Source organism: Dermochelys coriacea, chromosome 16 (genome assembly GCF_009764565.3).
Source record: "Dermochelys coriacea isolate rDerCor1 chromosome 16, rDerCor1.pri.v4, whole genome shotgun sequence".
In the NCBI taxonomy this organism is placed as follows: domain Eukaryota; kingdom Metazoa; phylum Chordata; order Testudines; family Dermochelyidae; genus Dermochelys; species Dermochelys coriacea.
In genome coordinates, this window is record NC_050083.1 from 15,935,123 (window position 1) to 15,955,040 (window position 19,918).

At 44.4% G+C, this 19,918-nt stretch overlaps 1 protein-coding gene across 1 annotated transcript in view; it reads left to right on the top strand.

The window, feature by feature from the left end:
• NTNG2 (netrin G2) overlaps positions 1 to 19,918 on the top strand; it is an 80,657-nt gene that overhangs the window by 22,702 nt on the left and 38,037 nt on the right. Inside the window, exon 3 of the mRNA XM_038375205.2 lies at positions 8,507 to 9,150. Coding sequence (XP_038231133.1) covers positions 8,507 to 9,150 — 644 coding nt within the window. The remainder of the gene's footprint in view (positions 1 to 8,506; positions 9,151 to 19,918) is intronic.

The following is a 19,918-nucleotide window of genomic DNA, read 5'->3' on the forward strand; positions in this document are numbered from 1 at the left end:
TCCTGACCACTGGCAGGTTATCAGTTTATGCCCTGAAGCATGAGATTTAATTACCTACAAATGTAATTTTTGGTTATAAAAATCACCTTGTCCTTTCTTAAATCCAAATACAACATTTGACCCTATGAGTCAAACGAGGCAAGAAAAAAATATTTAACTAGACTATTTTTAAATAAAAATTTTTAAGCAGCTGGTGTATATTCATATTTTTTTATTTGTCTTTTGAAAAAAAAGTTCTTTAATCAAAGCCAGCTGAAGATAGAATAGTTTTTGATTTAAGGATCTCTGAATTTGATATTTAACTATTCACATTTTCTAAGATTTGTCCTACATAGAGCTGATTGAATAACTGATTTTTCAATTCAGCGGCTGAACTAAAACAATTTTTTTTAAAAAAGTTCAAACCAAAACGGATTATTTTTCTTGCCAAAATGAAAAAAAAAATCAATTGGGGTCAAATGAAATATTTCCTTGGATCTGAAATGAAATTTGTTGTGTTTGATACCTGTTTTTCAAAATGAAACATTGTTTCAAAATGAAAAGTCAAAATTTCAAAATGGATGATGAACACTTTCCAAAGTGTTTTTGGAAATTTAAGAATTTTTTTTTTTGGCTGAAGCTGTTCACTGATTTCACTCCAAATTTGTGAATAGTTTTGGTGCCCCAGAGACTGCATATTTTGGCAAATTTAGTATTCACCAAAAAAAAATAAATAAATAAAAAAAAATGCCCAGCTAAACCTTCATTGCAGAAGTGTCTTACCTGTAACTCTGATGCTGAATTGGAATCCCTATCTCATGAGTCCCATTTGGGGGGTGGGATGAGGAACTCAGATAAAGGAAAGCCAAGCCCAAACTGGTCACTAAAAACCAAAGCTTCTCCTGGGCATTTCAAGCTTCGACAACAAAAAAAGAAAGTTGAGGAGTTTTTGTTTTAAACACTGAAGTTAACGTTTGGGAAAGGGGACAGATTGATTTCCTCTGCAACCAAAGTTCTCAGTTTTCTCCAAAGAAGAGGGATTGCACAGGCAATGGCAGTTCAGACTTCCTCTTTCACCAATCTACCTCAGACCTGATCTGGGGCGCGGGGGAAACCATCTGTATGGATGATGGAGTTCAGGTTCCATGGCCTACTCAGTGTTTTACTCTCTCTGTTGAGACTGCCAATTATGTTACCAGTTATGGTGGACTTTTTGTGTCTCTCCCTGCTAGGAACTGGCCTGAGACAAACTTATTGTGCAAAGGCCACTGAGTGCTAACAACTGTTGGTTGTTCGTTATTGACCTGCACCAGCGGTCTAGAGAGGGCAGTCCCCATAATCCAGTATTCATTACCTTGATTTATCCCATCTTCTAACTTTCTCCACCACGTATTGTTATAAGCCTCTGCAATTAGGGTTTTATAAAGAAAGTGCTTAGAGAACCTTCATCAGAATGAAGGTCAGAGGTCTTATTTGAATTACAGGTATATGAAACCAGGAGCCAAATTCATCCCTGGTGTATTTACATTGAGGCCAATGGAGTTTTATTTTGCCCTACTTACCACGTTACTAGATGCACGATTAACGTGTGGCTCCATATGCAACTCATGGGGTGGGGGCAGGAGGACAAAGATCTGCACTAGGACCCAGCAAAGGCAATCACTCCTTTGCCCCCTGAAAAGGGACGGAAAATAAAAGGAGTGAGGTTTGGGTGCCTGTCGAACACGTACAATATAATCAGCTGCTGTGAAGCGCACTTGGGGTTGGCAGAATATTAGTGCTGATAGGGCCTCTAATCCTAGGATTAATCTGGGGAACTCGGTTAAGTGTAAAGAAGAGAAACAGAACATCAAATGCACCGGAATGAAAATTTCAGCTTTATCCTGCAGTCTCCTAGACAAATAATCCAACTTTGTGCTTCAAAGAAAAACAATAACCAACTGCATGAAATATAATACATCTCTCTGTGCTTGTGAACATATGTGTGAGAGACAGAATGTTGTTATGGGCGCTGTTTGTTTAAACCTTTCCGCAGCAGGAGCAGGCAGGGTAAATACACAGGCTGATTCATTAGTGCTTATGACCATCTGCTCCTCAGAGCTTGGAGCTGAGGCTGAGCTCCGACTCCACAGGTCGGGTCAGAATGGGTTTGACAGCTTCGAGGTTAGAGATTTACACATCTCCTGTGGCTCTTGGGTGTCAGTCTTCTCAGTGATTGACAGGTTGCTTGCACTGGTGGCAGGAGGAAAGAGGACTAAAAGACACCCATGGTTCATCAGAGTACTGCTTGATACAGTAGAATGTGCTTTTGTAATGTCTGCTGCTCCTTGTGGCACTAATTGCAGGAAATTGAGCAATCAGGTGCAAGTGAATAATGTCTACAGTTGTCTTTGCAGGATCTGAATAAAATTTGATCCTAACTTAAGCACTTTGTTGCTGTCCTAGACAAAACAGGGACTTTGTAGACTAATCAGCTAATCTTTAAGATGGAAATCAAAGGCAGGGTCATATGGCACCCTCCTAGAAGCATAAGGAGCTCTCAATTGTGTCATAAGGTCCTTAAGAGACCTGAAGTGCAATCAGGATGGTGTTAAAGGGGGAGGATTGCAACCTGGTAGGAGTGGGGGTGAATTCAAGCTGCAGTTATCTAGCCACCAATATCCACAGGAGAAGAGGAGGAAATTGCATGCAGATTTCCAACTATGTGCACCTCTGAAATTGCCCCAAATTGAAAAAATTTGAAGGCCACAGAAATTCTAATTCCTCTCAGTGATATTTTTCCTACAAAACATAAGTATCTCCTACCGAAACCTCCAGATGTGTCCCTGGATAAACCAAGAATCTTAGATTTTAGCTAAGAATCAATAAAAAGTCCCTTTGCAACTTGCTTTTATTAGTCCCTGTTTTAATTTAGAATATTATCTTTACCTGCTTCCATAAACAGGCTCTGATCCTAATCCTTGTGTGTGTCAAATTTGCCCATGAACTGTCAGTTGTCACTAGCCTTCACTACTCTTTTCCTCTGGGCTTAATCCTGAGAGGTGCCAAACACTCGCAATTCCCATTAGCTTCAGTGGAAATGATGGGTGCTGAGCACCTCATGGAATCAGGCCCTAATACAGAAACACTGCCAAACCTCCTCTTTTCTTGCCATCAGTCTTGTCACTTTACCTATGGCCTTATTGTGTTCACCTTGAAATCTCTTGGAGTTTTGCCACTGATTTCCAAAGGAGCAAAGTCAGACTTAGTCAGGTTCCTTCTAAACCTGCAGTTGATGTCAGCTGCAGTAGGTGTGACTGAAATGCCTTTCATCCTAGTCCCTCTATACCACAGCTGTTTGCAGTCCTTGCAACAAAATCTGAAAACCCTCCAAAATCTGAGGTTCTTGCTTTGTGTTGGTGTTGTAACACAGGTCTAGATTGGGGTGGGGGGAAATCTACACAACACTGAGGTTTGTTTTATTATTTGTCAAACAAATGCATTTAAGAAAATCTTCAGTTTTTAAAATTCAAAACTTTATTTCAAGGACCAATTTTAGTATCAAAATGTGATATTTTGTCTTGTCTACAAATCTTCCATTTGCATTAGTCACGTTTCTTTACTATTAAAATACTACCTTTGCGAAAAGCAAAGTTTGTGCCCCCATAAAATGGTTGTGTTGACAATAATCCTAGCAATCTGACCCAGGAAACAATTACATTACACCTGCAGGAGGTTCCATTGACTCCAGTCACATTGTGTGTGCAGGCACAAGCGCCCAAGCAAATCAGATTGCAAGAACAGGACCATAAATTAATATTTTGGATGAAATTTCACAATAAAAGTGGGGTGGCACTAATCTTTGTATTTTTCACAGCCCAGCTCAGAATGTATTTGATTTTTTTTTTTTTTTAAATATAGTCTTTCCACTACTAGGCTGTTAGTGGTTTTCTATTTTGTTTTTTTCCTGGATCAAGGCTTTGAACATTGCAGCAGGCTCCATCTCCATACTGGGATGAAGCAAAACCTTGAATATGAACTCACCTGGACTTTGAGGAGGTTCAGATCTCGATTTGAACAAAGTAACCTTAACCCATTTCTAGACAGTTCATGCTCTCAAGCAGATCTTCCAGATAAAATAGCACAAGACTGCCTCTAATTGGTCATTGTAAGACCTGTACTCAGATTAGGCTATTGCAGTTTGTTCTGCCACCTTGGGGCGTGGTCTCAACCTAAACAGGGGTGGTATCATATCATTACACAACAGAAAAAACAGTGACCAAGATACAGCATACAAAAGAATAGGAAAATGGAAACATCAGATTGCCATGAGACTAATCAAGCAGCCATGAACGGTTGTATGTGACTTGGAAAAAAAAAAAGTCAAATCAGCTCATGTAAGCCTTTTATAATGAAAGTAAATATTTTGAATCCTCAAAACAATCTGCCAAGGGTCTCCTTGCATGCATGAGGGAACAGATACCGAAATAATACCTGGAATTTTCTCAATAGCACTTTTTAAACTGATCTTCTCAGAACCAACAAAGAAGCCAAAGGCTAGCCATCTGCTTCTGCTCTTCCCCTCCTCCATGCTGAGTTGCAATCCGCCTACCATTTGGAAATTTATTGAGTATCTCAAGAGACAGAACATCTTAATGAGCTTAAAAAAACAACAAAGTTCATTGTAGGGGAGGAAAGGTGAGAGTCATTACCTTTGTGGCTTGCTTGATGACTACTGTGAGGTTGTACCCCACTGTATGACTTGACTCACCACTGGAGTGCCCTTCTTATGGCTGGGCCTGGCATAGAAGTTCTCCCCTCCCTAGCAGCCCATGCAGACAGATGCTGTAGCCCTGTGATGGTCCACCTATTTTCATGACTCAGCCCTCCAGCCAGGTTGCATTTTAGTCCAACCCTTCCAGTTTAATAGAAAGTCCAAAAGAAATAATTGTCCAATCCCTCCATCCAGTCTGCCACCATCAATCCTGGGTCCAATGGTCCCTATGCCCTTTTCTCAGGGCCCTCAAAAGTGCTTGGCCCCTTACATCAGAGACTTCACACTACCTTCCCCAGTGGCTGGTAGGAGAACCCAGGCCTGCCCTCTTCACTGGGTTCCAGTCCAAGACTAGCAGTCAAAGCTCACTCCACCAAATTGCTTGTTGCCATATCTTTTTCCCCCGTTAAACCTTTCCTTAGGCTCTCTTCATCCTGCAAGAGTCATCTTGTTCCTTCTATACCCCCTTCCTACCCTACTACAGGAGAGATTACAGAGTTCCTCCCCTACTGCAGCTCCCTTCTCTTTTAAACTTCCTCTGTTTGCATCACCCAGCCCCTCCCCAGCTGGGTTTCATCATTAATTAAGCCTGACCCACCCTCCAGGTGCAACCAGGTGGACTAAATTGGCCTCTCCAGCCCACATTAACCCTTCCATCACCTGTGTGGGGTAGGTACCCCATCACCCCAACCTCCATCTTCTCGCATGTTCACTTTTCTTTAAACTATGTCTGCACGTGTCCTGTTACAGCATTTAATGTGCAATTAATAAACCTTATTGTATCTTCTACAGCTAGACTGGGCCCTGCACTGGGTACTCATTATGGGGCATAAGGTGAAATATGGACATCCTTCACACCCCTGCGTGGGCTATGCAGACTTTGGGTTCAGATGTATAGGAGTAAGCAGGCTACGCATCCGCTACTCCCCTCCCTTCAGAACAGGTGTGTGGGACGTGGGTAGAGTCTTGCTCCTCTTCCTCCTTCCCTAAACACACCAGCCCACGCCTGAGTCAGCGAGATGGGCATCCTAATTTGCTGCTATCCTTATCCCAGCAGTAAATTGCTGCCCCCTAGAAGAAGGGGGAAGCAGAAAGAGAATAGTGCCTGTCAGAGGCACCTTTCTTTCCTTGCACTGCTCCTGGGACAAGACTGTTGTGTGTCACCCCATACACAATGCTTATACCATGTATGTTTCTGTTTTGCAGTGATTTCATTGGTGCTGTTTTTGCATATTGTGTTTTCTCTTGCATTGTCCATATCCCTTGTTATGTTTTGACTCTGATGTTCTTTCCTCATGATGTTTGTCCCCTGTGTGAACCTGCCTGGTCACTACTTAGGAAAGAAGCCTCTACAGGGAAAACCCAGAGGAAAGTGAGCCTCTGAGGCCTAGTCTACACTGAAAAGGTTTGCTAGTAAGACCTGCTACAGAAAACCTTCTCAGTGCCGATGCAGCTTTATGGGCAAAAGAGGGTTTTTGTCAGCATTGCTTACAGAGATTCCCTGAATGAAATAAACCATGCTGGCAAAATCTTTTTTTTTTTTTTAAACCAGTATAATTTGCGTCTGCAGTAGGCATTTGCTAGCGTAGAAATGTTGTTAAAACAAACAGCCCTAAAGGATATTAGGAAACAGACAAAAGTTTCTAGTGTAGACCTGGCCTTAGTGGCATTTTTCCCTCTTATATGGCTTACCCTTGTGTTAAGAGGCGCTTTGGTGCTATTTGTGCCATCATTCAGATGAGAGGCAAAACCAAGGTACCAGGACTATTACCTGTTTGTTTGTCCCAGTAAAATAAATTAGCTGTCTTAGACTTTAAGGCCAGAAGGAACTATCAGGATCATCTAGTCTGACCTCCTGCATATTGAGGTTCTGTTGCTTGCACGTATCCTCTCCTGTAATAGACTCATAACCTCTGTCTGAGTTACTGAAGTCCCCAAATCATGATTTAAACCTTCAAGTTACAGAGAATCCACCATTTACTCTACTTTAAACCAGCAAGTGTCCTGGTTTCATGATGATGAAGTTGTGAGCGTACTGGAGCAGAACAATGACCCAATGCTAAATGTCTCCTACAGTTTCAATTGAATATGGGTTTCTTCATTTTCAATCAGACACTTTCATATAGTGCCACTGTGTATTAGTAAATAACTCCTACAATCCATCCAATAGGTGCCTGCATTTCAGTAATGAATGCAAGTAATTCCTCATTATAGAGAGAGGGTAGGGAGTTGGATGATTGTGCTATATTATATCTTAAATTATATACCAGTCTTCTATAAATATATACAGATATACACATACACACACCCCACAATGGAACATAAGCCTTACCATATGGGATCAGGCCACTGTTCCATCCAACCTACTAGTGGCTAATGTATTTTTTTTCCTTCAAAGGAAGATGGGGAAAACTATCACAAAACACTTGGCCATTTGTGCAGTGCTCTAAATTCATACCTGACTTCTGCAAGTGAGTCTGAAGCATAGCATTGATTCCCCTTATTCTGCTTGCATAGCTGCAAGTGTTGTTAAAAGGCAAGAAAATTACCCAGCCCCTTTAGTTTGAAAGACTAGCTGAAGTGTCGATTTAATATCAAATCTCCTTTTACCAGGAGAAGAGTTTGTTAATCTGATAATTTTGCTCCATCTCTAATTACTACTGTCCTTCTGTGGTTCCAGAGGCCACTGTTTCTTTACACACAACTGGATCAAACCAATATTACTAAAGTTACAAAGTCAAGCACTCAAACATTAAGAAATGCCAGAATTAAGGCTGCTCATGCAATGTGAATTCAACTCCCTTGGGCATGTGCATTATGACACAGTCTTTAATTACAGACAGCCTTAATTCTGGCATTCCTAACTTTTGAGTGCAATCTTAATAATGTTCCTTTATTGTAGGTTGTGTGAGAGATTTCCTATATTTTTGAAAACAAACTGAATAAACAAATTCCATCACGTGACATCACTGACACCCACACAGTTCATCAGCAGGGCTGGAACTTTTAGTTCCACTGCACAGACTGTTACCACTTGAGCTAATGGAGTCAGTGCTAGCAATAGGGGATTCTCATCCACTCTGTGGGCCAGCACGGCAGGGGGATGAAACACACGCTTTGCCAGTGAGTTTCAGAGATAGCTGCTGACAGCAGAGGAATGTTGGGTTTCCTCCCTGGCTCTGGAAGGGAATGTGCTCTAGTGGGCATAGACCCCAGTGCCTGCCCATTCCCACCCAAGCTTGACCCTTCTACTCCATCCCCTCCATCTTGTTCCTGTCACAGTCCTATCTCTTCCCAACCTCTGGCTCCTTGTCTCAGTCCCAGTATCCTTGCCCAGCCAGTCCTAGGCTCTCTCTCCAGTTTTATGTCTAAATTACAATCTTCCCTCTCCCCCCTCTACCCAGTTCCAGTCTTCCTGCCCTGTCAGTCCAAGTTCCCCTTTCCTGGCTCCTCATCTGGTATGTCTCTCCCCTCCTCCAGTCTTGGTCTCATCCAGTCTCAAACTTGGGCAAAACACCCACCTTTTCTCTTAGCCTCATCTTGAAAATGGCTGAACCATTTTGTCTGAAATTTTCCCAAAATTTCAGCCTGAGAGATACCCAGCATATCAAATTTCATCCTGAAGGGTTAAAATTTGGCAATGTTATAAGCAACTGGAAAACAGGATGTTTGTCATGGGAAGTGTGGGCAGCTTGAATAATAGGTGGCACTACCAGCCCCATCTTTAACACCACTAAGGCTCGCCTTCTTCTCTTATTATTGTTCATCTTCCAGGAGAACCCATACCTGTGCAGCGATGAGTGTGACGCTTCCACCCCTGACCTGGCCCACCCACCAAAGCTGATGTTCGACAAAGAGGATGAAGGGCTGGCCACCTACTGGCAGAGCGTGACCTGGAGCCGCTACCCAGAACCTCTGCTGGCTAACATCACACTTTCCTGGAACAAAAGCATAGAGCTGACAGATGACATTGTGGTGACCTTCGAGTACGGACGCCCCACCATCATGATGCTGGAGAAATCCCTGGACAATGGGAGGACTTGGCACCCATACCAGTACTATGCGGATGACTGCATGGAAGCATTTGGCATGCCAGCCCGGCGGGTCAGAGACCTCTCTACCACCAGTGCCAACAGGATCATCTGCACAGAGGAGTACTCCCGCTGGGCAGGCTCCAAGAAGGAGAAGAACGTGCGGTTGGAGGTGAGGGATCGCTTTGCCATTTTCGCTGGCCAGGACCTCAGGAACATGGACAACCTGTACACCAGGCTGGAGAGCGCCAAGGGATTGAAGGACTTCTTCACCATGACTGACCTGCGGATGAGGTTGCTGAGACCAGCACTTGGGGGCACCTACGTGCAGAGGGAGAACTTGTACAAATACTTCTATGCTGTCTCCAACATTGAAGTCACCGGCAGGTAACAGTTACTATATCTATGCTTGTTTCTTGGAGGGATGGGGAAGGGGACCTAGTGTTAATATCAGAAAGAACCCAACTATATGCATTTGTCAACCCATGAGATCATCAACTCAGTATTTCTCCCCTTCCTCACCACTCTCCCAATTCAAGACAATATCAACATTCGAGCAGATGGGTGGCATGTCCCCTCACAGGATTACAAATGAGCCTCCTGAAGGGAGTGTGAGAGTCTGCCATGAAGAATTGCTTAGTCCCCACACTCAAACACAATAGCCAATCTAGCAGCAAGAGCGGGAGATTAAAGAGTTGGGAAGTAGGTGTTCTGAGTGCTATTCCCAGCTCTGCCACAGACTTGCTCTTTGTCCTGGTCCAAGTCACTCAGCTCCCCTGTATCTCCACTGCCCCCCACCAATAAAATGGGGGTATTAATACCTATATTATTAGAGTGTTTTGGGGTTTTATTAATGTTATAAAACACTTTGAAATGAAAAGCAGCATAGAAAGTACAGGAGGCTCTCTGCTATGTAAACATAGACTTTCCTTCACTCCAACCAGAGGAATGGCATAATATATGCCAAAAAGTTGATCATCTTCTACCTGGAGCAAGGGATGCCTCTGAATATTGGGTAAATTTGAGTTAAGTCAACAACTTCCTCCAGCCCCTTCACTGATCTCCCTTCTTGCTAGCGCTGCTGCTCTTCTGCCCATCAAACTATCTGACCCCAAACCCAGTTAGCAGCGCAGTCTATCAGGTAGCACAGTAGATTGTTGTGAAAGGCCAAACACCCACTCAGATGTGACCCGAGATTTAACTGTGTTAAAGGGATCACAAATAAGAGATTCATCTCCTGGGCTAGAGGGCTGGAATAGCATCCACTGAGAACCTACTTTGCCCTGCTGCTATATGCACACAAGTCTTCCAGTAACACCTCAATCCTGACCTTCATTACCCACGGCAATTATAGTCCCGAGCGCTGACACAGCTCTGCCAATTCACCTCAGTCCTGACACCTACTCCGCTGCTATTCCAGCCCTTTAACACAGGATGACAGTCTCTGCCCTGAAAACCTTACTAAGGTTGTCTAAGATGATGAGTGATATATGAAGGCTGGTGGACAGGGATACTAGGCTCCAATCACTGAACTCCATTTCATTTATGATGCATGTCAAGATTTGAACCTGGCTCTTCAGAGATGATGATCTACCCCACTGAGCCCCACACCCCAGGCTGTCACTGGTTCAGTCACAAGGGGTCTTTGTGAAGTTTTATCCCACTGGCAATTTTGTTGTTTCCTTTGGTTTCAATGCTTATTTCTCTGTGCAATGCCATATATTATATTACGACATCAACCGAAAAAGCAAAGTAAGGTGGAAAAGTGCCGAGCTGGCTAATTTCCCATCCAGCTTGTGTGAGACTTGCAAGCAGGAGGGAAAAATTCCCACCCAACTAGCAAGGCTCTCAATGATCACCAGAGTGACAGAAGAGCATCTTGTATCATTTCCAAACTGCTTGCTGCTAAGACTTGCAAGTTGAAATGTTTGAGAGGTGCCACCGTGGTTGGGTTTTCTGAATTCATGCCCAGGAAAAGAAAACCGTGCAAAGAAATGAAAGGGTCCCTCTCTTTGGGGGGGGGGACAGGGTGATGCAGGGAGCACAGTGCATGCACTGTATTAGAGGAGAAGTTTGGTTCCCAGGTTCATAGCTGCCCTAATTCAGCAATGGGCTGCCAGTTTATTAGCAGGGGCTCCCACTAAAGTTTTCCCCTTTAGCTGCCAATGGAGCCAAATAACCACATATGTTTCTGCTCACAGGGAGCAACTGTGAGGGGCTGGGGAACCTACGTGTTTGTTTTCCCCTTTAAACAAAGATACATTCTCAGAACTATAACCCAGGACACAGGCAGCATCACTTGGGGCAGACTTTGAGGCTGTCCTTGCTGGGCACAATCTGTTCTGTTCCAAAGGCAAAATAAATAAGTAAAAATCTGCCTTTCCGAAGTATTATTCTGAGCCTCTGGCTGGGATGACTGAGCAGTGTCCAGTGAGTGGGTGACTCCACCAGATACAGGAAGTCAGCCCAACCCTCTCTTCTGTTTGACAGTGGAATTTTAACCAGGGAGCTCCCCATCTGAGTGGCACATCCCTGCCGTGCCCTCTGCATTAGCAGATTTCCTTGTGGGAGAGCATCCCCTGCTCTCCTCCATGTCAGGCTTGGGGTGTAGAACGCGTAGGCAATTTGAAACATGTGGGAAGGAGGGAAAAGTACAGAGCAAGAGAGAGAGGAAATAAAGGGACAGGGCAAGAGGGCGAAAAGTGGGAAGCTGAGTGACGAGAGGAGATGAAGAAGGTGCCTAGACCCTCTTCTCTTTTCCTTGCCCTTATTTTCCTCACTGAAAACAGTGAACACCTTTACTTCCTGCTCCATCTCCTGCCAGTATCTCCCTTTCTTCCTTCAGCCCACTTGGGGGTCCACTTCTCACAGGGTGAGCTCGCTGAAAGCTTGGTGTGGAAGCAGCCGGTGTGGTTACTGACAGCAGTGGCAAAGCCATGGTAATCAATTCACAGCTCCAGTAAGCACACTTTGAATGACCGTGTTGGCAAGACAGTTGTAGGTGGTGTATCAGTTCATTAGGTTTGATTGGACGTGGGGCCATGATAAGGTTGGAAGGGGTCTCATCTCTGAAAGTGGTAAATTAGGATCAAATACTTGGTGCCTTTGCATAATGACCTTTGGGTTTCAAAAATGTACAAAGTTTGTACCTGTTTGTGGGCAAACCCAAGATCTAGTATTATTTATACAGCACCGTCAGTGTATGTAGTCCAACCAAAATGATCCTGCCCCATGGAGTTTACAGTCCAGTTGAGATTTGCCTACTGTCCAATTATTCATCATAAGAAATGTTATAACCAAACACAGTGTATTTTACAAACATTAACTATCTAAGCCTCATAAACACCTCTATGAGGCAGGCAAGGATTAGTAGCCCCACTTTACAGAGGTGGAGACCCAGCTAGAGAAGTCGTGCAACCTGCCCAGGGTCACAGAGGAAGTTGGTGTCACAGCTGAGATTAGAACTCAGTAGTCCCTTGCTCCTACTTCCATACTCTGGCCACTTCTTTTTTCCCCTTGAAGATCGAAACAGCCTGGATCGAGCCCCTCTGGATGACTAGTAAGGCTGAGGAGTAACTGTGACTGCATGGGGCACTTCAAGGACAAAGGGCAGCTTGTCACAAATCTCCTGAGAGTTTCCAGCATTTTACTCACGTGAGCAGGACTGAGTGCAAATGCTTTGGGAGCGATGTGTTTTTGTGAACCCTGAGCCATTCTGCAATCATTGAGCAGAGTAGTGTAGGAGGCACCAAAGATATGCTCTGAGTAGGGCTCAGAGTAAAGCAGAAGGGGCTGGACTCCCCTCCCCACTCACTGTACTTGTTAAAATAAAGTAATTGGTATATCATATAAATGTGCTGGAGTTTTTTTCACATTCAGTGGAATTGCTAAAACTGTTGAGACTTTTTCCTTCTCTTGTGCACTGCACTGGGTACTTCATTTGATATTTGCCCCTCCTTTCTGGGCTGCGTAGGGTCCTCCACTATGATATTTTTCATTCTCTCTGTTATTAAGAGGAAAGTAAATGAGACCTTCACAGCACAGAAGGTTTAAAACAAAATCCCAGCCCTTGTGTGGAGTTTCACTTACTCAATATTTGCCATTCAAGCTTCGGCTTTTGAGCGAGGCGCCTCAGCAGCTAAAGCCAGCTCTGACCCCAAACGTAATGAGATTAACTTTTGATTTATTTATTTGTTCTTTCCTCAAACAAGTAGATGCTGCAGTGGATTGTGTAATGCACACTAGGGCTCACAAGGAAGGGGAGGGTGAAGAGAAGGGAGGGTTAGACTACAAATGACCAGTGGAAATTGCAGCACTATTTTAAGTAGGGGGACAATTACGGGTGGTTTTGTTTTTGCTTTTTAAGTGTCTGAAGAGCTCCCTCCTATCAGAGCTAGCAGGCTGCCCATGCTTGCTGCAGAAGAGTGGCATCTCTGCTCCCCTGGTCCCTCCACTCACCTCCAGTTAACATTTCAGCTGTGTAGAGTGACTTCACAAGCACACTGATTTGCGTGCTTTCTGAGTACTCTGAGTTTTCCCTGGGTTGGGAGAGAGAATGGGTTGAAATCGGAACGGTTTACGCAGCCTCTTCTCTGCTCCCAGACTTTAGGCCTGCTGATAAAATGAGACCCAGCTTCAAGCTACCCTTGCTCTCCCCTTGTTCACACTAGTAATTGCTCTGTCCTTTCCCCAAGAGGACAAGCCCTTCGTGGGTCATATTGAGGGCGGAGAGGCAGAGGTGTCCCTCAGTCTGGCTTGCCCACAGCTGCCAGCTCTGCAACTGAAATGCCAAGAGGGCGGTGGGAGGAATTCTTGCCTGTTGGAGAGGAGCCATGGGTGGGTGGGAGGGAGTCTTCATCTGAATTGACTCCCTCCCGGCTAGTCCTGTGATTACTTCAGTTCCAGCCAGCAGGTTTTCACTGAAAACTAATCTAATACTGACTGTAAGTGAAGCTAATTAGGACGCAGGTATTTAAAACCAAATCAAACCCTGTGTACAGCTCAGCAAGTAAGGGTCACCAGGTGCAAGTACGGGGGGAAAATCGATGTGAGACTGATAAAAACACTGCAGTGGAAAGAGAGATGTAGCTAAGAATACCCAGGACTGCTTCAGTGGGCCAGAAGGAGGAGGGGAGGGTATTGAGCGATTCCAGGGCAAGGGAATGAATAGTTGTGTGCAGAAAGGGGCAAGTGCATAGATAAGATGGTGTATCATGTTGAGGATCAGGAAGGGAGAATACAAAGGAAGAGGGAAACTATAATTACAAAGAAACAAACATTTTAAAAACCAGAAGGAAAAAAATCTTACCTGCAAGGTGTGGGATCCAGTGACCTGAAGATTTGTACATCCAGTTGGATGAAGGTGGAATACTGCATGCTAGGAACAGCAGTCTCTGTGGGCTGCTCCTCCATATTACAAATGAGAGAGGCTGCAGTCTGCTGCAGTGGGTATGGTTCTGAAGCATAGGTAGCTTTCAGGTGGGCAAAATTTAGGCACCTCTCCTTTAATTAATAGTCCATCTCCAAGTTTCAGGTTGAGTGGCCCTCCGATCAGTTAAGTAAGACTGGCAACTTTGACTCCTCTTGCAGACTTCCAGCATCTTGGTACAAAGTGACTTCGTTTGAGATACTGATGAGATTGGAGTACAGAGGCAGCTAGCCAGTTTCCAATTGGCTTTAACAGGCAGGAGAAGAATTTGATCATCTCTTAAACAAAACCCTTTGTCACCAATACAGCGCATGAGTCAGTGGAGCTCTCATAGATTCAAAGGCCAGAGGGGACTATTGTGATCATCTAGTCTGCCCTCCTGTATCACACAGGCCAGAGAACATCCCCACAGTAATTCCTACAGCAGATCTTTTAGAAAAACATCCCATCTTGATTTTAAAAATGGTCAGTGATGGAGACTCCACCACTGTTCCAATGGTTAATTACTCCCACTGTTAAAAATTTACACCTAAGTACTTCTGTCATCTAGACTTAGCTCATGAATTCAGTGCAGTTTATCTAATTCCTCCACAGAACAGTGTGTTCCTGTTACAGATACTGTGACGGTGTTGGATGGGCCACCCCAGAACCCGTAGTCCTGCTGGTAGGTTACACAAATCCTTCTTCGGTCAAAATGGCATTTCTGCAAGCTCCTGGGCTCTCCCAGCCAACCCTCCCACCCCCCAGCTTCTCTAGAAGAAAAATCAGCACAGCAACCTGACAAAACTTCCCGGAACAAGAGCAGGGCAGAGGTTAAAAGGACTAAGACTAATGGAAGCTGTTGGCCTCATTTTCACATCCACATTCTGTAGGCCGCACTTTTCCAGGCACCATATGTACCCTGGAGGAGAATGTGGGGCAATCCATGGAAGCTCTGGGTAGGCTTGGAGGTCTCCATTTCGTGAGTGCTACGTGTGGTGTTGGCTGGAGCATACTATTGACTCTGCTATCCCCCCAAGCGCATACACAGGTACACAAGCACCCTTCTCTGTCTGCACCTTTACGTCACACTAGCTCAGCTAGGTCTGTTTCTCAGTTCAAGTCTGGCAGTTTATTTTTACTCTCTCGCTCTTCCTTGGTGTTCTTTCTCTTCTTCCATCCTGTCCCTATTGATCTGCTGAGTAACTGGAGATGCACAGAACTTAGGACAGGAATAGAAACGAGAAAGCCCTTGGCCTGCATGAGCGTGTGTGTGCGCGCGCATCAGACGGGGTAGTGCAAGGGAGGGAAATGGAAAGACCTTTCCACACAGCTCTATGTTTATAGCTTAGTTCTCTGCTCAGAACAGCAACCAACGCAGTTAAGCATGTGAGATTAAATGAATGAGGCTCCTCGTCTCTTTTCCTGTGTGCAGAGTCATAGTGGGCTTGTCAGGCACATGAGATAGAAAAGGCCACACTCTGCTCCTATAATGCAGCATCTCTTTGGAGTAATTGTCTCCTCTCTTGAATGTCAGGCACAGCAGCATTCACTAGGGCAAACTCCATCACAGAGGTATTAATAAGCAGTAATTGAAGTTAATGTGGCATAGCCAGGACACACAGATTCAGTTATGAGAAATCAGATTTGAGAGAAGTGACTCAATTTCAGACTAATTAACAGATTCCTCTTTCTTCCTCTCTTCACTGTTTTTTTTTTTCCTTTCTCTCTTTCGCTCTCTCTCTTTCCAGACCTAAGTAGTCCTCTGAGAAAAATGTGGAATGTGAGCTCAGAGATGTCATTTATATTACAAAAATGCACATGAGAAATAGGCTTAGAGAATAATAATACCTCGGCTGCTAGGCCTTTGTCAGGCCAAGGATTAATTAATTAGAAGAGATGATTTTCAGTTTTGTAGCTTGTTTGTTTTAGATTCCCCGCCTCCCCCTTCACAATCTGTTTTCTTTCTGTGAAGGTTTTTTTGTTGGTGGTGGGTATTTTTTGGTTTAAATTTTCCACCTCCCAATGCTTTGGTTTGTAATTTTTTTCTCCGGTTGTTTCATGCTGCTGTGAGGTACACCCTTTTACACATGGATTCCCTACCAGGGTTGCCTTTCTTTCTGTTTGAATAAGAGCATAGAGTTTGCCATAGCAGACCAAAACATTAGTCCACTATCCTGCCTCCCGCAGAGGCCAGTACCTGCAGCTTCAGACTGAAAGGAACATGACCCTCCCCAAACAGCCTCATAGTGCAGCTGGTTAATTGTCCACTGCTGGTCACATGCAGGGGGGTATTCTTTGCTGCCCTCCCAGTCATCCTGTACCGCAAAACATGACAGTTAGTGGTACTAAATAAAACATCTTGCCTAAAGAAATACAATTACCCCTCTGCTCAGCTGAGCTGCAGCCTCCTGATTCTGTCCCTTTGTATGGTGCAGTGGCCACAGCCCTTTGTGTTTTTATGTTTAGGACCCAGATTGGAATCTGGAAATCAGTATAGTGTGAAATGAGTTCTGTTTGGTCTCAGCCTGTCTTTCAGTGCACGGAATTTCCTAACCCTCTGTCTATTTAGAAAGTTGTGGGAGAATCTCTACATGTGTAGAAATATCGCTTGCTATCTTCAGTTATCTGACAGCTTCTACGGGGTTGTTTTAGAGGTGAGGTTCGTAGATTTTGATGAACAACTGACCAGCGATCAGACATGTTTTACTGGAGGGGGGACTGGGAGCAGCATCTCCACCTGTTAGCAGCAGGAAAAATACACATGGATACAAGGCAAAATGTTGTAAACATTTTGGGCTTCCCTCTGCTGAGATGCTGCTACTAAGTACAAGGTTCCTACCACTCTTCCCCTGCATTGTTCTTGGAATTCCCAAGAGGTGTGGTATGTGTCACCCAAGTTAGGGGTGATTGGCTCCCAATAAACTATAATATCCTGGTTTTGAGGACTGCTAGTCAGCTAGTGAGAGTGTTCTGATGATGCAATATTCCATTGGCTGAGTGTGTTCTCTCTCACTGCAGGAGGATTGTATGGATGGAGTTTCTTTGGAAATGGTCTGAACTGGAATTAACTCTAATTTAAGAGAAATCTTGCTCCAGGCTATATAGTTAAATTAAGTTAACAACTCACATCAGCTGTTTGCTTATATTTCCCCAAGACTCTTAAATGCTATAACTGTAATTGCTGCAAAATGGAGGGGAGTCCTTGCAGGCTTGCAGTAAGAGGGCGAGAGCGGGAGACACAGAAAGCTCCCCCTTTGTCCAAGCACTAGTGACATTTCATCAATGCCCGCTGAGAGATATCCAAGGTCCTATTACCTGCCTTTGGCTTTGTTTTGTGGAGCCTTCTTTCCTTTTGTTGCTGAGTTGTGTCCGGTCCTGAGCAAATAATAGAATTTCATCGATAGACTGAGGAGGTGATGTATGTTAAAGCACTTAATATAAAGAGACTTCTACAGGAGCCCAAATTAAATTTGGCCAATGAACTCAATTGCAGGCATTATTGCGTTCCAGGAGAAAGTCCAGAGACCATTTATACTCATTACTCTGCAAATATTTATGTTAGTATATCCATGGTACATCCTTTTCACCCTTCCTCCTCGTCTGCCCCCAAACCCCTACCTAGGAAGGTTTTTAAAAAGACTGCTCTGAATGTAAATAATGATAAGGGGAAATCCTTTCCAAAGTTCAGCAGTATTTTGACTGCTGCTGAGTGGCAATTTATTTAAAATGAATTGCTGCACCCAATAGAGTGGCGATCCATTATGCTAATCATCTTGGCATCTTTTAGATGGTCTTCTCTTGGTAATCCAACTTCAAATGAATTTCTAAGGGCGGCACAAATAGTTTTCTTTTCTCTCAAGGGTTCCAGTAGAATTCACCAGTCCATAACAACTCTGTGTTGCTAGGAATCTCTGTGGAGAGTATTGCTCATGGAAGCTGGGAGGAGAAAAGCATCTTGGGGATGAGTTTAATCGGTATGGTGCTTTGCTCTGTCAGGCACTGTACAGTGGATACATTATGTGAAGTGTCCTGCACATTGAGGCAGCGTGACACATATCTTGTTCCACACTATGAGGACCCAGGACATTAATCTGCCTTATGCAAAGCTGCCAAATTCGGATTGGGATTTGAATACCCCAACAACGTAGCTGGTATTCAGACCTGGAGTGGTGGTTTGAGGCCGAAATGGGGACATTCAGATCAGGTTCTGGATTTCCCCAGGGTTCAGAGGTGGCAGCGTTGTGGATTCGGATCCCATGTAATCAGTTCAGGCCCATCTCTAGTCATGTGATGCATCTGCACTATAAGATCAAATAGCAGGATGTGAGCCTCATGCTGAAGCCATCTGACGTTGACATGACAAGTGTCTTCTGCACCTTGAGATTACTTGGGCTGACTTACCACATGATGTTTTCCCACCTCACAATCTGGAAGAGTGAGAAACCCAGACTAGGTTATTTTTTCCAGGAATTTGAATCCAAATAGAAAACTCTTCTTTCTGGGAAAGCAGGGAGCCGCCTACATTCTGTATTCACTGGGAACTGTTTCACTAGCTTCTGGGTGCACAGATGGAGCACAAAAAGTCCCAGTGCAATGGCCATTGTATTTTGTATTTGCAGACTTGCTGTGATGTCAGTGAAATAGTTGCTTCATGCTTTGCTGATCTGTCAGAACAGTTGCAGAGAATTAGGTAGAAACGGGGTTAATCGTCAGAAGCTGCCTAAGTGCTATGTGTAAGCACAGGCTGTGGATGACAATAGTGGGAAGGGAGGAAAATAGTTATTCATGTATTCACGAGAGCCAAGATTAGTTGAAAGAGGGACTTTCTCAGGGACAGAGAGGAAAGAGCTCCCTTCAAACACATGGTCCCGTGAGACTCATTAAAGGTTCATCAGTTACAGTGAGCAAACAATTCAGTGGAAAGTCATCGTAATCCATCCTTTGGATGGCAGACAATAACAGCTTTCCACTCCTGTGTTGAGTTTTCCCGATGCCAGCTGTGATAAGCAGGGTGGAAGGAGGGATTTTAATTTGGAGAATTCCATTGCTGAGCTCCAGGGTGAGTCTAGTTGGTCTCTGACTGGGGAGTAGGAAAGCTCTCCATCTCTAGCCTGAGACGCAATCTGCATTGCTAAGAAAATGGTGGCAAAGTTATCAGCTTTGAAGTATATGCTGGCCTTACTCTCAGCTGTGGAGAGAGGGCAGATGGAGGTGGGGGAGAGACACTGGTGGGTAGAGGTCATCTCCCACTGTAGAAATGGTGTGGAAGGAAGCACTGGAGGAACCAAGCTTCTCCCCTTCCACCACTCTCTTGTAGGCCAGTCACAGGCATTTCTGGAAATTCTGGATGCCTCAAGCTGCTTGTATGCGCAGTGTGTATGTCTGACTCAGATGGAGGGGGCCTGGACTCCTCCTTTAGTTCGGGGAAGTTCTACGGCCTGTGTTACACAGGAAGTCAGACTAGATGATCACAATGGTCCCTTCTGGCCTTGGGATCTATGACTCTAAAGCTCCTGGAGAGTGAGTACTGGGGACAAAAAGATTTCAGGGGTGATGAGTGCAAGGAAAGTGATTAGGGCAACTTACCTACTTACTGAGCATTTCCCCATCCCTAGAGCAGCATTACAGTGTGGTCCAGTGCTTAGAACAGAGGACTGGGAGTCAGAGTTTCTGGGTTCTGGTTCTGCAACTGAAGGTTCATGGTGATTTTTTTTGGTGGGGGGGGACGTCACATAGGTGCTGGAA